The 20,650-nt window shown below is 36.4% G+C and overlaps 1 protein-coding gene across 1 annotated transcript in view; it reads left to right on the plus strand.

Annotated features, from left to right (window-relative positions):
• LOC109235832 (60S ribosomal protein L13-1-like) overlaps window positions 1-2,402 on the plus strand; it is a 3,753-nt gene extending 1,351 nt beyond the window's left edge. The window contains exon 2 of the mRNA XM_019402082.1: window positions 2,188-2,402. Within this exon, the coding sequence (XP_019257627.1) occupies window positions 2,188-2,402 (215 nt within the window). The remainder of the gene's footprint in view (window positions 1-2,187) is intronic.

Raw genomic sequence — 20,650 nt, forward strand, 5'->3', positions numbered from 1 at the left:
GGGAGTTCGGAGAGAGAAAGTGAGGGATTAGTACTGAAAAAAAACGGAAATGCTTTAATTAAGGAGTAGAAAATATTACATTAATTATAACCTTAATTAGATATGGTATAGAAATGGTAATTTGGTATACTAAATGTAATTTACTCAAACTTTAAACATGTAGGGTAAAAAGGTTTCCTAAGTGGGATAGGAATGTAAAAATTCCTTATTTTAATAGGAGTTTTTGATACACTAATATTATTTTTAGTTTTTCACCTGGACTCGAACCGGAAACCTCTAGTTAAGGATAAAAGATCAAGATAGTGCTAAAGAAGAACCTACGCATTCGAATGAATCCAGTAAGTTTTACATAGACTTTGTCTTTTTATTAGAAAATTTATTAAATATGTATAAATATTTAATTGCGAACTCACTAACTAAAAGGAGATATAAGTTGCGGCAAATTCAGAATCCATATATAAGAACCATCAAGTAGGAAATTTATGATCCCTTGGGAAGTTTGAGGCGTTAATTTTTTTAAAAGGTTGGCTAATTCCTAGCATAGAAAAGAAGAGAGAAAACAACAAATTTCTCCTACATGCTATCTTACCTATGACGCAACCATGATTTTCCTTCGGGGTTTTTTATATATAAAAAGTACAAAATATACCAAGAAGTCAAGAAAATTTAATATCTATTATTTATACATAAAAAATATTTTTGACATTGTATATAGATGTAATATTCCCCCTAAGCTCCGCCCAAGATCTTACCCGATATATTTAATAGCTCCTATTTACTTACAAAATAATGAATATTTATTTGGAAAACATGCTTAAGATAGCGGAAAGGATAACAAGACTGATACTGCTTTTATTTGAATTAACGTAATTGTAAATCAGGATTTTATCTAAAAGAATAAGCCAGAAAAAAGGGTTGAGATATTACATCTCATTCTAAATTTTATCTATTGAAAAACCATGGCCCTTTGATCAACTGAAGATTATCGTGAGGATTGATTGAAAAGACACAAACTCTAGAACTAGAGTACATTTCTATACTGAAGGTTTTCGTTTATATTGAATTAAATATTTTAATTAAAAATGTCATTTGCTGGAAATGAATGAAAAAAAAAAAAGGAAAGGCATGTGCAAGTGTGACTTTCTGATTTTACCAAACTTTGAAGGCAATTGAATAAAATGATTACAGAAGATATTAACCAAAGGAACAAAGCATATCTTTGACAACCAAACAGTTATGTCAATTTATAAATGTATATGTGATGGAAAAAGTTTTCATTGATATCACAATTCGAATGATAAGTATTCACCGCACTCTATGTTTATATTAAGCTAACAAATTAAATGTTACTTAATTATGATTAAGCGATAAATATATAAGAAAGACACATGTCTTAACTCTTATATTTATTTATTTGATGTAAGAGTCAAATTTCTGGAGGCCAAAAGTATTTTTTTGGGTCAAAAAAGTACTTTTTGGAAAATTTAATGTGCTTGGCCAAGATGAAAAAGTGCTTTTGAGTAGCAGCAGCTTGAGTTCTTCTGCTTTTAGGGAGAAACTACAAATTCTAGCTTCTTCCAAGAAGCAGAAATAGAAAGTTAATTTGTTCAAGACAAACATAGTCTCACAATAAATTTATATTTTTCAAATTATTCCTCATTAACTGAACCTTTTTCTCTTTTTCCTTTTTATTTCTACCATATCTTTCTTCTCTTTTTTTTTTTAATCATATTTTTGTTCTCTTTCTCCTATTCCTCTTTGGGTACTGAAGTGTCGCAAATTTGATTCTTAACACAATCAATTTTTCTTGGAAATTTTACCTCATATAGTAAAGCTTTACACTCTATTTATTATAAATAAAAATACTTTTAAATTATTATTTTCTATTGCTACCTTTTAGATTTTATAGCAAAATATGTATTTATGGTCACTTCCTACCATTAAGCCATTAAATACGCTGTCTATTATTTTTCTCTCTCATTCTTTCAGTTTATTCTCTCCCAAAATCACTGCATAGTATCTTATTTCTCTCTCCACGATCTCTCTCTCCTCTCTCTAGGCGACATGGAGACCTAGCAGCTGCCGTGGCCGTTTTCAATTTTTTTTGCTCCAAATTTCTCTCCCCAGCTCTCTCCTTTATCAGCGCCATTATCTCCCTCAATTTTTAATATTTTTTGCTCCAAAAAGTTGTGGTAAGTGTTAAAGTTTTTGGGTTGAAGACCTATAAGGCCAAATTAGTCGTCTTCCCAAGACGCGCTCGCAAGGTCAAGGCTAGTGATTCTGCCCCCGAGGAATTGGCTACGGCTACTCAAGCCCATGGTGCTTACATGCCTATTGCACGTGAGAAGCCATCAGTTGATTTTGTCAAGGTTACTGAAGAGATGAAGTCGTTCAATGCCTAAACCCTAAATCTAGTGCTTGTATTCTGTTATATTTAGATGTATTTATATGTATTTGAGTTCATACAACAATATTTTAGAATGTATTCATATATTTTTTAATTAATATAATCTATGTATTCAGATGTATATATGTATTCAAATGTATCTGCAGTATGTATTCATATGTTTTGCACTATAGATAACCTGCTATACTTCATGTATTCAATGTATTTGTATGTATTTAACTGTATTCAATGTAATCAATATATAAATCTATTTGTAGAGATACCACTAAAAAATATTTTAGTAAAGATATCACTAAAAAAAGAAAGGATGGATTGAATCTCTGAAGATTGCTCTGTTTTTGGGGTGTTTTTCAGCTGAGAATCTTTTCTATAACTGAAAATACAAATTTTGCGTGTTATAATTGAGTTTGTTGAGTTATATTAGGAGTCTATCGCGTTAATTGATTCACTTACCGCTTTTATACAGCTGAAGACCTTATTTTTCGCAGATTTCCCTGTATTCACGAATACAACTCACGAATACATATGAATACAGTCTATGTTTAGCTGGACTTCCTTGTTTTACGCCGAGTTTTGCTATTGTATTCATGAATACAGTAGCTTGAATACATCGAATACACTCTAACACAAATGAAAACATAGCTATATGAAGTAATTAAGTAAATGGTAGCTATAGCAAGTTAATAGCTACTAAACAATAGTCACTTCTGAAAATTTTTCATTTTTCTTTGCTATTAACTCTATATTAAAAAGTCAAATATAATTAAGTTGGGTTTCTTTTCTAGAGATTTAATCACGCGATACTTACTGGGGGGGATTTGCATCTATACCCAGTTTTTGGGTCACAATTTAACTTATACCCGCTTTGTAAAAAAAATTGCAAGCGTACCCACTTTTTCGGGTAACTTCAGACATACGAGGCCTGAAGTAGCAAGAATTTATGTATGAAGTTTGAACTTCATATTTTTTTGCCTTAAGTGTCATCTTATCAAAGTAAACTTCAGATACTTTCGTCTGAAGTTTGGTAACTTGCAAAAGCAATCAAAAAAACTTCAGTTCATAGTGCAAACTTCAGACAAATTAGTCTGAAGTTCTTCAATTTGTAGTACAAACTTCAGACTAATTTGTAGTGCAAACTTCAGACAAAATTAGCTTGTTATATTTGAACTTCAGATAATTTTTCCTGGCATGATAGTTGCAAACTTCAGAAGAAATTTAACCTGGTAATGTCTGAAGTTTGGCCCTGCAGTCCCAAACTTCAGTTGATGCTTCTTCGAGTTTTGAATATAAACTCTTGTTTTATTATTTACGTACTTTGTGTTGGGATGTATTAGTGTTTGAGAGGATAACACGTTTGAGAGAGAAAAGAAGAAGAAGAGGAAAAGAAGAGGAGGAAGAAAGGAGCGCATAGGTCGCAGGATCTGAAGTAGTCAACATTAGAATATAGGTTATATAATTTTAAAAATATGGGTATAGGTTAAATGTGGGCGACCAAATAGGGCACCCCGTGCAATTTTTACCACTTACTGGTCCGACTAACACTAATTAGCGCCACATTAGGCCCATTGAAAGGGGAGGAACTTCCCACAATTTCCAGATATAAAACTGTGAAGACAGAAAAAGAAATTTCAGAGGTTGTTTATGAAGCTTTAGGCCCATATTGGTCATGAGTTGAGAATTTCTTACCAAATCTCTTTCACAAATTCTTTTTTAAGTTGATAAGAAGTTGAAATAATAATTAAAAATAGGCCGAAAGTACAGAGTAATGGCAAATTCTTTTCAAATTTAATGATTTTTTTTGAATAATAATAACAATAGACCTAAGGAAAGTTGCATTTTGGTATGTTTATTAGTAATTAACATTTGATTGTGACCACATGGCATTAGATTAGTAATTAACTTCCGTAAATTTGCTGAACTAGAAGGTTAATTAATACAGATGCAATGCATTTGTTTGTGGTCAAATGAAATTTATTATTAGTAAAGAAAACATCATACTCAAAATTCCCTTATTATGTTTTAAGTAATGTTCTAGCCAGTCTATACGTGAAATTAATGTCATAAACCACGAAATTATGTTTTCTCCTTTTACCTTTTAAATTCTTTAATTCCGGTAAAGGAGATTCTAAATTCTATGCTCTTTGTTTTTCCTCTTGAAGAAAGGGTGTTTTTTTTTTTTTAAATTAAAATAGAAAAGCAAAATAACGAGTTTGTTGTTTTTGTTCTATTAGAACTCCAAAACTATGGAAGAAAGAATTTTTATACCTCGAATGGAGGAATATGAGAATCTTTTGTTAAATAAACATTATGCACGAGACATCTCTATAACAACATCCCTATATAACAACAATTCACTATAAAAGTCAAGCTTTTCCGGATCCAATTTTCATGTTATGTTACACTATATATTTTATATAACAACACTTTGCTATAACATGTAAAAATATTTGGAACAAACGAGACTATCATAGAGAAGTTTGACTGTATATGACAAATCAGAGAAAGTGAAGTCCTGTATATGCTTTTATGCTGCTGGTGGCTTTTTGCTGCATACACAAACTACTGTATTACTTTATTAATTTCTTGTGCTTTCTTTTTCTCAGCTACAAAAGAAACAAGAATCTCTAGAACACCCCCCCCCCCTCCCCCTCCACCACACACCATAAAAAGAGAAGAAAAGATAAAAATGATCGAATCCAAAAGTTTAAGTTTATGAGTTCCTGCAATGAATTTAAGTTAATATATAATTACAGTCGAACCAATGAACTGATTTCAAAACTAAATATTCTTATATATTTAACGAATTTTTTAATATAAAAATAGCATAAGATATTGAGTTGATCATACAAATCCGTAAACATTGTACTAGTCACCACTCTGACGAAAGAAAAATAAGGGGGTATAAGGGGAAGGCAGACAAAAAAGCTTTTCAACTTGGTTGATGAAAAGGAAAAAAACATGGTCTATGGTTTTCTATATTAAATGATAACAAACTATGTGATCCAACAATGAGAGATTTCAGAGAAAAAAAAAATTGGTCGGTCGAGCGAAACTAATTGCATTATTAGCTAAAACATGTATAATATATATATATACAGAAATATATTCCGTCGGCTATTATTTTTTGAAATAGCTAAAAAAATACATCTCTCTAGGTATTTTATGTGTTTAATGATGTTATTGTAACTTCAAATGGTTTACCCTTTATTATGGAAGGCTATTCGAGAAGGATTATATCGAACTTTAAAGTTTAAATGCAAACTTTAACCTCGTGATAAAATTATCAACCCCCCCCCCGCCCCCCTCCCTCCGGCCACACACACAAAACTCCGAATTTTTTTATTTTGAGCCTCACACAATTGATACTAATTGTATAAGACTTCCTTTTTGTCTCATAACTGTGTGAGTCCCAGAATTTTATGGACTCAGATGTGTAAGATATGGGTCCACAAATATGTGAAATAAAAAGAGACATCACACTACTAGTGTCAATTGTGTGAGGCACAAAATAAAATCACTCCACAACTCCTTATGTTTAACTTTTGGTGAAAAGTCACCATCACCACTGATAGTCTTAGAATTTTCTACTTTCCTACCAACTGTGAACTTCTTTTCTCGTTCCCTTACAAGATTGAATTTGGAAAGGATTGGTACACTATATCTCGTTTGGCCATGAAACTGTTTATTTCAATATTTCGAACATTGAAATAATTATTTTCAAGTAATAGTTTCGCCATAAAATTTTTGGTTTCAAGCGAAATATTATTTTTAAGTGAAATATTGAAGTAATTATTTGAAAATGTATTTCAAGTAAGTTTCTTTCGCAATTTTTTTTGTACGTCATCCAAAGCGACAATTAATTTATTTTTTTAGCTTCAAAATTTAAATATTTTTACGTTTAACTTAAACATTGTTTAATGATATGTATCTAATGATACTTTTTTTTGGTACAACCTTGTAAATGATTTTTATTACATAGTACAGCCGCACCCCATAAAAAAACAAGTTCTGTCACAACGCACATCTTATGCAGTATCAGCCAATCAAAGGAATATCAGAAGCATCAAATCCTTTTTCCGAACTTCCGTAAATTACTAAACTCCGAGGGCAATTAGCGAAATTTTAAGCCCCAAAAGTAAATGAAAAGAAAACCTTGTCAGTGTCAGTGGGTCCCATTTTTTGTCTGGTGTCTTAATTCTCTAGCTTATGTATCATCTACTATCCATTTTTGACCCAAAAAAAAATCGTAAAATGGAAAGCTGTGAGCCCATTAATAGCAGGGCTATGCATTTGGATCAGATATTTAAAATTCGAACCGATCCGTTCAATTTTGGATTTTGGATATTGGGATCGAGTTTTGAATTATATTTATTAAAATTTGGAATATTCGGATCGGATTCGGTTTGGTATAGTTTTAACCCGATCTGATCTGAAATCTGAAATTATTAGGGCATGTAAAAATATTAAACTTTAATTTCGGATAGCCAGTACTTTCTTTACATCTTTCTCCAAGTTATTACCTTTACGATTGCTGAATTTAGCTACATTGGCAGTTTGGCACCATAGTACCCTCATAATTGTAGAAACATGAAATTTTTCAGTATGAGTTTTGCAACTTAGAAGCATAACAACTCGAACCTCCAGAAAAATATTTTCTTAGATATGCGATACTGATAAAAGGGATGAAAAGCAAAGAGATGTTTGTATTAGCACATAACATCGAAGAAGCAGATAAGGCATATGCATTAGCCGATTAGATTAGCAATAGCCTTAATAATACGTATAATCCGATCCGAAATTCAAAATTTCAATCCATAATATGCTAAATCCGATTAGATTCAATCCATGCACAACCCTAATTAATAGGCACTAAACAATACTCAATCCCAGTCCACTTTAATTGATTTGTTGGATGTTTTCATACATATTAGAAAAATTCACCTTTTAGCATTAATTAACAATAAAATTGGTCATATTAACCTTAATTTATTCATTGAAAATATAACAAGTGCTCCTAGACTCTTTACTCCAAGGGCAACTTTAATTTGAAAAAAGAATTTAATTCCTTCTTGATATCTAAAAAAATCAAATATTATGGAACGCAAAAAAATCAAAAATCAAATAAAATTGACCGGATGAAGTACTAGTAATATTGTTATTGAGAACTAGTAACATAGAAGATTGTAAGTTTCATGAAATTAAACTATAAATACTCGAAGAAAATAAAAAATAGTTAATTACTCCATCCGGTCCACAATAAGTGACCAATTTGCTTTGGGCACGCCCATTAAAGAAATACTAAATTCTAAACAAAAATAGATAGTGTGACTAAACTACCCTTAATTAAATGTTACAGCATAGTTATAGTAGCACTTGCTTCTCTTCTCAAATGTGAGCAGTAAATGACTATTTAGGGATACGTACATAAGAGTAATTTTGAATAAACAAATTGAATTTTTTCTTGATTATATAAATGGACACTTATTTTGGACCAAAATAAAAAAGTAAATTGGTCACTTATTGTAGACCGGAGGGAGTACAACATTAATATCATAAAAGAGTACTCCCTCCGGTTCACAATAAGTGATCAATTTGCTTTTTCATTTTGGTTCAAAATAAGTGTCCAGTTATGTAATCAAGAAAGAATTCAATTTGTTTTTACAAAATAACTCCTATGTACATTGATGATAGGCTATAATTACGTATTTTAGTCGATTATTACACTCTAATTTACTGCACTTTAATTGAGTTTGAGCTTTAATCGCTAGTGTTTTGCATTAATGGTGTGTTTTATGCCTTGTAGGAGTGATTCCGAGCTATGTAGATGTTATGGAATGAATTCAAGTAATTTGGAGCTTTGAAGTCTGAGTAAAAGTTCAAGGAATTAAGTCGGGATCGTGTTTGGGGGTCAACGGATGATAGTTAGAGCGAACGAAGACTCCAGTAGGCATATTGCATACTGTCTAGTAAAATATATATATAGCTTTTTTCTCATAACTCCATTTGGGATCCACAATATATTGTTGGAAAGCTAACTCACAGGGCTACAACTTTCATGTTTTACATTTTTCCAAATTCGAAATGGAACAGGGTGAAACATGCGCGTCAATAGTGCGATCGCGCTCAGGTCGCGCTCGTCAGGCAGAACACTGGGCCACTAGCGCGACCACTAGCGCGATCGCGCTAGTCAAACCCGGGAAAATGTCCTTTTTCACATTGGAGAAGGTATAATTGTTTGGGCCCAACCCTACTTGGTATATATACATGGAAAAACGGTATTTTGAGAGGAAAACACAAGCACAGAGCCGCCGTGGAGTCCGGGTTTCATCTTTTCTTCCACCAACTTAGTCTTTTTATGTTTCTATGTATGATTTGTTGTTTTTCTACCATGTCTATGTGGAGCTAAACTTCACGTTCTAGGGTTGTGGTTCTTTCATAACTATTGTTATTCGGATATTGATTTTGATTTCTTAGTTTATCATATTGGTTTATTTATTCAATCCTGCACTTAATTAGTTGATTGCTTGATCACCAATTGAATACTATCTACGAATATAGAGTTGAACTCGAAAGTGAGAATTCTAGATTGCATATAGGATTGAGTAGGGCAAGTTCTTGAACCTGGGCATCGGGGAACGAATTCGCGGTTAGGATAGACATATACCTAATTGCCTTGCTTGGTTGATTTACAGGAATTATAAATGCGTTCTTGTTGATTCTAACTCCATAGACATACAGGCGTTAGGTTAGCTTGAATAAGCGAGTAAGAACTCGACAGATTCTTATGAGCAGTATTAACCCTGTCAACCAATAAACTAGATAAATTAATTAGACAATTCAATTGAATAATACAATAGGAATGTTAGATAGCCCATAATCCTAGATCCTTTTCATTACATTGATAACATAAAAATCTGCTCTTCCTCTGTTTAAAGTTCATTATTTATATTTCTTTATTTAATTAGCATAGAATCAAATACTTCTAGGTTTAATTCTTGTATAGATAATTAGGATAGTTTAATTTAGTTAAAAGTTAATCACAAGTCCTCGTGGGAACGATACTCTACTCACTACTTTATTACTTGACGATCACGAGAACTTGCGTGAGTGCGTTTGGCCGCAACAAGTTTTTGGCGCCGTAGCCGGGGACTTAGAAATTAACTAGTCTACTAGGTTAGATTTTTACTTTTTGTCTATTCAAGTTTCTTTTTATTTTTATCTTAGTTTAATATTTTATAATCTTTGTTGACATGGCTTCTTGGAATGAGAATTGGTCGAATATTGGTTATTCTTATTATGATGATCCTTGTCCATATTGTGGAGGACCTCACTGGTGGAAAAATTGTCAGAATATTCCCGGGAGTGAGTTGTGCGCACAACCTCAATCCTTTGAGTGGAATATTTGTCATATTTGTGGTGGTCAAGATGGCCATTGGGATGGTTTGCTCTTCCTTCTCAGAGCAACATGATGAATGTAACGACCCGACCGGTCGTTTTGAGTCCTAGCGCTCCGTTCAGCAGTCGGAGGCCATGAACCGCTTCATTTCAGGTATTATGACTCGTAGCGTGGTCGGAATTAAGTTCCGGGAAGTTCAGAGTTGATTTAGGAAGAGAATTCTCATTTCAGAAGCTTAAAGTTAAAAGAATGAACTAAGATTGGATTTTTAAGTAAATGACCTCGGAATCAGGATCCGAAGGTTCCAGCAGGTCCGTATGATGATTTCGGACATGAGCGTATGCCCGGTTCGGGTTTTGGATAACCCGGGAGTGTTTCGGCGCCTATTGTGGGAGTTAGCATTTTAGAAGAGATTTCATAAGTTTGGCTTGAAGTGCATTTCAGTGTTATCGATGTCCGTTTGAGATTCCGAACTGTGAATAGCTCCGTATGATGATTCTGGAGTTGGGGGCGCGATCGGAAGTGAATTCGGAGGTCCGTAGGATATTTTGGAGCCATTTGGCTAAGGATAGAAATTTAAAGGTTTTTGAGAAGTTTGACCGGAGGTTGACCTTTTGATATCGGGGTCGGAATCCGATTCCGGAAGTTGTAGTAGGTCCGTAATGTCAAATATGACTTGTGTGCAAACTTTGAGGTCAATCGGACGTGATTTGATAGGTTTAAACATCGAAAGTAGAAGTTGGAAGTTCTAAAGTTCATAAAGCTTGGATTGGGGGTTGATTCATGATTTTAGCGTTGTTTGATGTGATTTGAGGCCTCGAGCAAGTCCGTAATGTGCTTTGGGACTGGTGGGTGTGATTGGTTGGGGTCCCGGGGGCCTCGGGTGGATTCCGGATGGTTAACAGATCGAAAATGGATTTTTGGGAAGGCTGAGGTTTGCTGATTGCTGGTATTTCCGCTTCTGCGGAAATGGGACCGCAGAAGCGGCCCCGCAGAAGCGGTAGAGGGAGCCGCAGAAGCGGAATTGTTCGAAGGTTCGTGGACCGCAGATGCGGTCAAGGTTCCGCAGAAGCGGGACCGCATCTACGGAAGTGATATCGCAGAAGCGAAAGGGGCCAGGCCCAAGGAAGCCGCAGAAGCGGCCAAAAGTCCCAGAAGCGACATCCGCAAAAGCGGAAAATGCACCGCAGGTGCGAAAATTGCTGGTGGCAGAGGGGTTGTTTTAAAGTCGGATTTTGTTCATTTCCCCCATTTTCTTCACTTTATTTGGCGATTTTTGGAGAGCTTCAAAGAGGGATTTCGTCATCTATATCAAGGTAAGTTACTCCTACTCATTTCCAAGTTAAATACAAGATTATATCATGGATTTAGGCATGAAAATTGTGGGGAAATTGGTGTTTTCAGAAGAAGACCTAGAAATTTATAAATTGGAATTTAGCCACGAATTTGAGCATGGAATTAGGAGTAAATTGTATATTTGAGCTAGTAAATTCATGGGTAAGCTTTATCTTCGAAAAATTTTGGATTCCGGGCACGTGGGTCCGAGGGCATTTTGGTCATTTCACTAAGCGAAGTTGGGAATTTGTATAATTTGAATTGTTAACGAGTATTTGAGTATGTTCTCATTAGTTGTCGTTAATTGGCTAGTTTTGGTGCAATGTGCGTCGGTTCAAGCCTTCGGAAGAATGTAGAATGCGGATTATGAGTCTTCGGAGCAAGGTGAGTCTCCTTTCTAACCTTGTAAGATGGAATTGTCCCCATAGGTGGAATAATTGATTATGTGCTCCTATTTGCGGGGGCTACGTACGTACGAGGTGACGAGAGTCCGTGCGTAGCTTCTATTATGCTATTGTCCGGGTAGTTAGGGCCCAAAAGCATGTTATACTTGGATTATTTATGAACCCATTGATAGCTTAAATTGCTTGAATCACCTTGGATTGGTAAATGAATTTAAAAGGAGATTAAACATCAATTTTTTCCTGAATTTGTTAAAAAAGAGAAAATTGTTTAATTCGGGTAAATATTCCGATAAGTTCTTAATTGACTGATTGAGCATGTATCTCTATGTGTACCTGCGTCGCATGCATGATTCGCGAGCAGGGTATGTGTTTAGTTATCGGAACGGGCCCGAACGCCTCGGCAGATTAAATCGGATGCATCTATGGTTCGCGCCGTTCGACCCTCAGCAGTGCACAGGTTTACCTTCCGTTGGAGCGGGGCCGTCGACCTCGGCGTGATTTGCGCATGATATATATATCGTTGCCTGAGAATTTTAAATAGTGATATTGCCTTTCATGGCTTGATATAAATTGATAAGATAATAAAGAGTAAACCTTGAAAATCCTTGATTATTGTTGAAGGTGTTTACCTGTTTTCTGGCTTCGTGAATTAGGACTGCTATATAAATCCATGATTTCCTCACATTTTTAGTATATTGTCAAATGACCTCTAGTAAGTGTCGAAGTTGACCATCTCGTCTCTACTTCTTCGAGATTTGACGGGATACTCATTGAGTACACGTGGTTTACGTACTCATACTACACTTCTGTGCATTTTTGTTGCACAGGTATATTTATCTCTAGCAGCCCACTGGGCATAGCAGCACGGATGATTCGGGGACTAGGTGAGTTGCATTATTCGAGGCGGCCCGCAGCTAGTAAAGTCCCTTCCAGTAAATTGTATTTTCCTTTCGTCCACTGTATTCCGGACGAATGTTGTATTGTATTTTATTTCCTTATCAGTAGATGCTCATGCACTTGTGACACCGGGTTCTCGGATGGTTTTTAAATATTTTTGTATTGATTGCTAGTATTTAACTTGAATTGAAGCAGTTATCTTTTTACTTATGAAATTGAAAGGAGAATCTTGGTTTCCAAAATTGTTAAAATTGGAGTTTAATTAAGTAGTTGGTTGGCTTGCTTGAGAGCGGTGTCCGGCGCCATCACGACCCTTAATGGATTTTTGGTCGTGACAACATGGTATCAGAGCACTAGGTTCCTAGGGTCTCACGAGTCATGAGAAAGTCTAGTAGAGTCTTGCGGATCGGTACGGAGACGTCTGTACTTATCCTCGGGAGGCTACAGGACTGTTAGGAGTACTTCCCTTATTGATTCCTTGTCGTGCGATTTGATTTCATGTGAGGCTTATGCCTTTGTTTCTTTCCTCTCAATCTTATGCGACGCGAAGCGCTTGATGTAAATCAAAAATTGAAGAACCGTAATGGTACTACAGATGCGATGCAGGATGTTTCTCCCGGTTTAGCGGATCAGATTATTATCGTCGCTTTATGGAAGAATATTTTATTGCTTCAGCTCAGTAACGGTACTTCTGAGGGCTTTGGGGCTAGGCACAAGTTGCCATGATGCCTATGAATGACTATTCTGCAGTAGTAATATGATGGTAGGGTGTTGCCCACGTGTCAGGGCAGTGAATGATTTCAAGGGAGGTTTACTCAGTGCATAATCAAGAGATTCAATATTTTATTCCCGGCAGGGAGAAAGGCAATCGAACTAAGGAGGGTCATATGTGGACTGGTGGAAGTAATGAGACTTGGCAATTGCAAACGTGGTGGATTTTTCTTCTATATCGGGGAGTTGTTGTCCTAATTGGGCGTATTAAGCTTGTCGGTGTTATGATTTTCTATAATTCGCCTTTGAGGCAAGGTATTGTGAAATAGTATCGGAGGTGCAACTATCAGATATCGCAGGATGCGGTGGTTCAGAGTTGAATAAGTATTTCTAGTGTTGACAGTTCGAGAAAGATGACCTTCGGAAAGGTTTGGAGTTAGTAGCAAATTGAGGGTTCAAGTTCGATGAAGATAAATTTTTATTAAGGCAGCAACTGAGCAGCAAAAGATGAGAAAGGCCCGTGAGAAATGTCAGGCGGAGTTTTAAATTGCTAAAGGGCCAGGTATATGAAGCAAAGGCTGAGTAGTCGATTAAGGGAATGAGATCCGCCAAAGTGGGAGAGTGGCGGAGTTGCATATGGGTTTTGCAGTGGGATGACCACTTACCTTAAGGAGAGTTTGTAGTGACTTGATAATATTAGTGATTGGTAATTGGGGTCTATGGATCCAATTTGAAGTAGGGGTTCTTGCGCGGCCGGAGGTTTAATATAACGGAAAGGAGCCGCTTAAAGGAAGAAGGATGCATCATGGCTTTGAAATTGGGAGGATGTTGTCGCACATTTCAACGATGTCCACAAGGGGTAAATATACCTGTGCAACTGGAGTGTGAGCTCAGACTCAAGAAGGGTCATTGATGTCGTAGTAATTGTACCCTGTGCAGCAGTGTTGGAAGATGCCGGGGAGAGCCTTCTATAGGTGGGTTAGCCAAGTGAGCAGATTAGCAGTCGCGTGGTTGGCGAGGCTTCTACGAAGAATCTTATCGGGTAGGTAGCGAAAGAATTGATCGTGCGAATGTGGTGGATGATTTAGAGTATAAGAAGGGGGTTTTGCAGAGAGATCTCGAGAATTTTGGCGGTTGGTTGGGCAAGGTTATGTCAATAAGAGATAAAAAGGACGAGTGAGTTCCGGATTTGTGAAATAATGGCTTCAAGCTAAGTGGGAGAGTCCCACCGCCTATGATTGAGTTGCATGGTTAACTACTTGCTAAGTTTCTGGTTATTATCATATTGAGGGGTTACCTCAGCTACGAGAAAGGCCATAAGTAGTAATTCGAGCTAGTGAATTGTTGAAATGCATGTTATGGTTGGCCTTATTGGCTCATGTTTAGTCTTGGGGAAGGAATCAGGATTTATGCCTTGTATAAATGCAGGTCTCAAAGGAAGTGATTCAGTCGGGCGCCTCGTCGAGAGGGTATTCATGAGTTATGAGATTTATGGAGTTGATTATATTCGGGACCGAGTCAGAGCGGGTGGCTCTCAGTAACGGTCCTAATGGGTTCAAAAAGAGGTAGAGTATGGTGCTTAATGATTTCGAGCCTATAGGTGCAGTTGAGAATCAAGCTTTTGCAGCAGCTTACAAATGGAGACTCAGAATGATCTGTGATATTCTAACTTGAGATGTAGCAATTGAGAGATATGAAATGGTTCGTGGGATTTGAGACAGCATGGTCTCGTGATTCGAGGTCGCTCAGGGTGAGTGCAAGGGGAGTATGTTACGNTAAAGTCATGGGTAAGCTTTATATTCGAAAAATTTCGGATTCCGGGCACGTGGGCCCGAGGGCATTTTGGTCATTTCACTAAGCGGAGTTGGGAATTTGTATAATTTGAATTGTTAACGAGTATTTGAGTATGTTCTCATTAGTTGTCGTTAATTGGCTAGTTTTGGTGCAATGTGCGTCAGTTCAAGCCTTCGGAAGAATGTAGAATGCGGATTATGAGTCTTCGGAGCAAGGTGAGTCTCCTTTCTAACCTTGTAAGAGGGAATTGTCCCCATAGGTGGAATAATTGATTATGTGCTCCTATTTGCGGGGGCTACGTACGTACGAGGTGACGAGAGTCCGTGCGTAGCTACTATTATGCTATTGTCCGGGTAGTTAGGGCCCAAAAGCATGTTATATTTGGATTATTTATGAACCCATTGATAGCTTAAATTGCTTGAATCACCTTGGATTGGTAAATGAATTTAAAAGGAGATTAAACATCATTTTTCCTGAATTGTTAAAAAGAGAAATTGTTTTATTCGGGTAAATATTCCGATAAGTTCTTAATTGACTGATTGAGCATGTATCTCTATGTGTACCTGCGTCGCATGCATGATTCGCGAGCAGGGTATGTGTTTATTTATGGAACGGGCCGAACGCCTCGGCAGATTAAATGGATGCATCTATGGTTCGCGCCGTTCGACCCTCAGCAGTGCACAGTTTACCTTTCCGTTGGAGCGGGCCGTCGACCTCGGCGTGATTTGCGCATGATATATATATCGTTGCCTGAGAATTTTAAATATTGGTATTGCCTTTCATGGCTTGATATAAATTGATAAGATAATAAAGATTAATCCTTGAAAATCCTTGATTATTTGTTGAAGGTGTTTACCTGTTTTCTGGCTTCGTGAATTAGGACTGCTATATAAATCCATGATTTCCTCACATTTTTAGTATATTGTCAAATGACCTCTAGTAAGTGTCGAAGTTGACCATCTCGTCTCTACTTCTTCGAGATTTGACGGGATACTCATTGAGTACACGTGGTTTACGTACTCATACTACACTTCTGTGCATTTTTGTTGGACAGGTATATTTACCTCTAGCAGCCCACTGGGCATAGCAACACGGATGATTCGGGGACTAGTTGAGTTGCATTATTCGAGGCGGCCCGCAGCTAGTAAAGTGTCTTCCAGTAAATTATATTTTCCTTTCGTCCACTGTATTCCGGATGGATGTTGTATTGTATTTTATTTCCTTATCAGTAGATGCTCATGCACTTGTGACACCGAGTTCTGGGATGGTTTTTAAATATTTTTGTATTGATTGCTAGTATTTATCTTGAATTGAAGCAGTTATCTTTTTACTTATGAAATTTAAAGAAGAATCTTGGTTTCCAAAATTGTTAAAATTGGAGTTTAATTAAGTAGTTGGTTGGCTTGCCTGACAGCGGTGTCCGGCGCCATCACGACCCTAATAGATTTTGGGTCGTGACAATGAACTTAGAAAAGATATGAAAAGAATGAGGGCAACAATCACAAGAATGAAGGCCAGTATGGAAGAATTAAATGAAGAGAGCGAGCACCAACAAGAGGAAAATTTTGAAAAAGAGGAGATTTTGAGTCAAACTTGGCTGGTGGAACAAGCTGAAAGATTGGAAATATATGAGGCTCAACGTGAGAAAATTACAGATGGGATACAAGACCTAATAGAAGGAAGAGCTAAACTGGGACAAGAGATCGAAAAATTTGGCACTGCTATTCACGACTTGGATGCAAATATGAGTGCAAAGGTTGATGCATGTAACGCCCAACAATTTAGTGATAAGTTGTGTGAAGTTGAAAAAGATCTTCTAGACCAAATTGAGGAGCTAAAACGAGAATACCAATTATTAGACCAAAATATTATTAAGGATGCCAAGGTTGACGAAGAGTGCGAAATTGAGAATGTCAAAAATAATACAATTTTGGAGTTAGAGGGTATTGGACCTCATTCTAAATATTTTTCAACATTGTGTTTGGTTGGTGACATGGGAATTGATCCATTCGAGCATATAGAGGAGTCAATGGATGAGGAACAAAATGTTTATATTCTGAAATTTGCGATGCCAAGGAGACAAAACGACATTCCTCACTTAAGGGCCAAGAAGTGCAAGATGCGATATCTATTGCTTGGTTCCTTTATTTTCACACCACCGCCTCATGAACGTGACAAAAAAATTGATGCAAAATTGGGGGCACAATTTATATCCTCAAAGTGGAAGGAAAAGTGGTGAAAGTGATGGCGTCGTGTCGCGACGTTAAATCAAGCGCTTGTTGGGAGGCAACCCAATTCCATTTTTTTATATATTTTTTTTGTTTATTTTTTTATATTTTATTGTGTTACATTTTTTTATTGTATTATTTTCTTGTAGTATTATTTTTGTATTTTGTAGGAGTAAGAGCATGGAGTCAAAGCCAAAAGGCGAGTGCAAAAGCGAGCATGTGTTTGAAACTGAGTGTGAGGTACCCGCACAAGGGATCATACGTGGGAGAAGTCTGAGTATCCCGTGAGCTGCTAATTCTTCGGCCTTTGGCCTACCAGGGAGTCTCTTTTACCCTCTTATTATTTATAGTGTGCATTGAGGACATTGCACAATTTTAAGTGTGGGGTGAGGAGATTGTCTGAGTGACTTTCTATGCTATTTTAGTTGTGTTAGTTTAATTGAATATTTTTTTTTGTTTTTTAGAAAAACGAAAAAAAAATTAGACTTTTTCCGACGATGGATCTCCTAGACAGTTTTCCTGAGGGATGTAAGTCTAAAGAGAAAGGACAAAAAGATTTTCTTTGTAGATAGTGTAGCAATTTCCCCTTGGTTTTTCTTTGTGCCGCGGTTCTTTTCCAAGGGTTTTGTTTGAACTGGGTGTAGGTAGTTTTTTTTTAAGAGAGAAACCATGGTGCTATGTTTTGAATTGAAGCAATATCTTAACTTTGTCATGCCTTGAGAATAGTGAGTACTTTGGTTGTAACGCTTAGGCTCAGTTTTTGACTCTTGTATAAGTACCTTAAATTGTATGATCTTAACTTTGCTTAACTTCTTTGGCTAGAGTGTCTTGATGAGTCCAATCCTGAGTGAGTTATGTGCCATGTGTGTGTAAGGTTTTGGGTTATTCTGTGCATTGCATTTGATGTCTAGAACTTGCCCCGTGTGTTTGCAAAGCGAAATAGTAGTTTTGTTCAGTCTTGGAAGTGATATAGGCGTTTCTTTGTTGAGCCATATAAATATTTTACCCGCCTAATTGTTATGTATCATAGTTAACCCCTTTGAGCCTGTAATCCTGTTTCTTTGGCAACCACATTACAAGCCTTACTCATTTGTTTGAATTAACCATTTATTTGAACTTTTTCACCTCTCATGAGCACTTGAAGTGTTATGAACTTTGTAAAAGTTAAAGTGTGGGGTGGTTGGTTTGGCTTTTGAGTGGAACTAATAAAATAAGGAGAAAGGTGCAGTGTTTTGAAAAAAAGTAAGAGCCACTTGAATTGAACAAGAAAAAAAAAGAAAAGATAGTTGTATTGCTGTGAAAAATATTCTGTGATAGTGGTGACTCTTGATATAATTGTGCTTAAAGAAGTGGGGAGTTAATATATATTGATGTGAAGGTGGAGTTATGGTTTGACATAAGTATGGAGTTTTGAATGTTAAAGTATATGTATTAAAGTGCTTAGGGAGGTGTACTCACTCTTATATCTAAATGTATCCTACCCGTCCCTCAGCCTACATTACAACCAAATAAAGTCCTACTTGATCCTAGACTGAATGAGCTCGATTAGTAGAGTAGTACACTACGGGCAAGCCTATGGTGCATCTTTTGTGGCATATGAATGTTATTTCTGAGAGTGAGTGAATTCTTTCTATCTTGAGTTCCTAAGTGTTCTTAAATTTTATTGTGTGGGACTACCTCGTTGGTTGTGTGAGGGCACTTGATTCATGAAGGAAAGGTAATGTCATTGACCTCTAAGTTAGAGTAAGTGGGTGAGTTGCGAATAATGCGTGGTACTTGTGAGTCAAATCTTGAGGTGAAGATGTTACACTCTTGTGCTTAGACTATTTTAAATATACTTGGTGTGATAAGTTAGGAGAATTGTTTAAAAATGTCCTGTCTTTATAATGTGTAGTTTGATTGCTCGAGGACGAGCAAAGTTTAAGTGTGGGGTGTTGATGATAGGCTATAATTACGTATTTTAGTCGATTATTACACTCTAATTTACTGCACTTTAATTGAGTTTGAGCTTTAATCGCTAGTGTTTTGCACTAATAGTGTATTTTATGCCTTGTACGAGTGATTCCGAGCTATGTAGATGTTATGGAATGAATTCAAGTGATTTGGAGCTTTGAAGTCTGAGTAAAAGTTCAAGGAATTAAGCCGGGATCGTGTTTGGGGGGCAACGGATGATAGTTAGAGCGAACGAAGACTCCAGTAGGCATATTGCGCACTATCTAGTAAAATAGATATAACTTTTTGCTCATAACTCCATTTGGGCTCTACAATATATGGTTGGAAAGCTAACTCAAGGGGCTACAACTTTTATGTTTTACGATTTTTCAAATTCGAAACGGAACAGGGTGAAACATGCGCGTCAATAGCGCGATCGCGCTTAGGCCGCGCTCGTCAGGCAGAACACTGGGCCACTAGCGCGACCACTAGCGCGATCGCGCTAGTCAAACCCGGGAAAATGTCCTTTTTCACATTGGAGAAGGTATAATTGTTTGGGCCCAACCCTACTTGGTATATATACATGGAAAAACGACATTTTGAGAGGAAAACACAAGCACAGAGCCGCCGTGGAGGCCGGGTTTCATCTTTTCTTCCACCAACTTAGTCTTTTTATGTTTCTATGTATGATATGTTGTTTTGCTACCATATCTATGTGGAGCTAAACTTCACGTTCAAAGGGTTGTGGTTCTTTCATGACTATTGTTATTCGGATATTGATTTTGATTTCTTAGTTTATCATATTGGTTTATTTATTCAATCCTGCACTTAATTATTTGATTGCTTGATCACCAATTGAATACTATCTACGAATATAGAGTTGAACTCGAAAGTGGAAATTCTAGATTGCATATAGGATTGAGTAGAGCAAGTTCTTGAACCTGGGTATCGGGGAACGGATTCGCGGTTAGGATAGACATATACCTAATTGCTTTGCTTGGTTGATTTACAGGAATTATAAATGCGTTCTTGTTGATTCTAACTCCATAAACATATAGGCGTTAGGTTAGCTTGAATAGGCGAGTAAGAACTCGACAGATTCTTATGAGCAGTATTAACCCTGTCAACCAATAAACTAGATAAATTAATTAGACAATTCAATTGAAGAATACAATAGGAATGTTAGATAGCCCATAATCCTAGATCGTTTTCATTACATTGATATCATAAAAATCTGCTCTTCCTCTGTTTAAAGTTTATTATTTATATTTCTTTATTTAATTAGTATATAATCAAATACTTCTAGGTTTAATTCTTGTATAGATAATTAGGATAGTCTGATTTAGTTAATAGTTTATCACAAGTCCTCGTGGGAACGATACTCTACTCACTACTTTATTACTTGACGATCACATGCACTCGCGTGAGTGCGTTTGGCCGCAACATACATATCCCTACAAAGTTTTCTTACTCCTCACATTAAATGTTTAATTAGGGGTAGTTTAGTCATAGTAAGTATTTTTGTATAGAATTTAGTATTTTCTTA

This window comes from Nicotiana attenuata, chromosome 12 (assembly GCF_001879085.1).
Source record: "Nicotiana attenuata strain UT chromosome 12, NIATTr2, whole genome shotgun sequence".
Classification (NCBI taxonomy): domain Eukaryota; kingdom Viridiplantae; phylum Streptophyta; class Magnoliopsida; order Solanales; family Solanaceae; genus Nicotiana; species Nicotiana attenuata.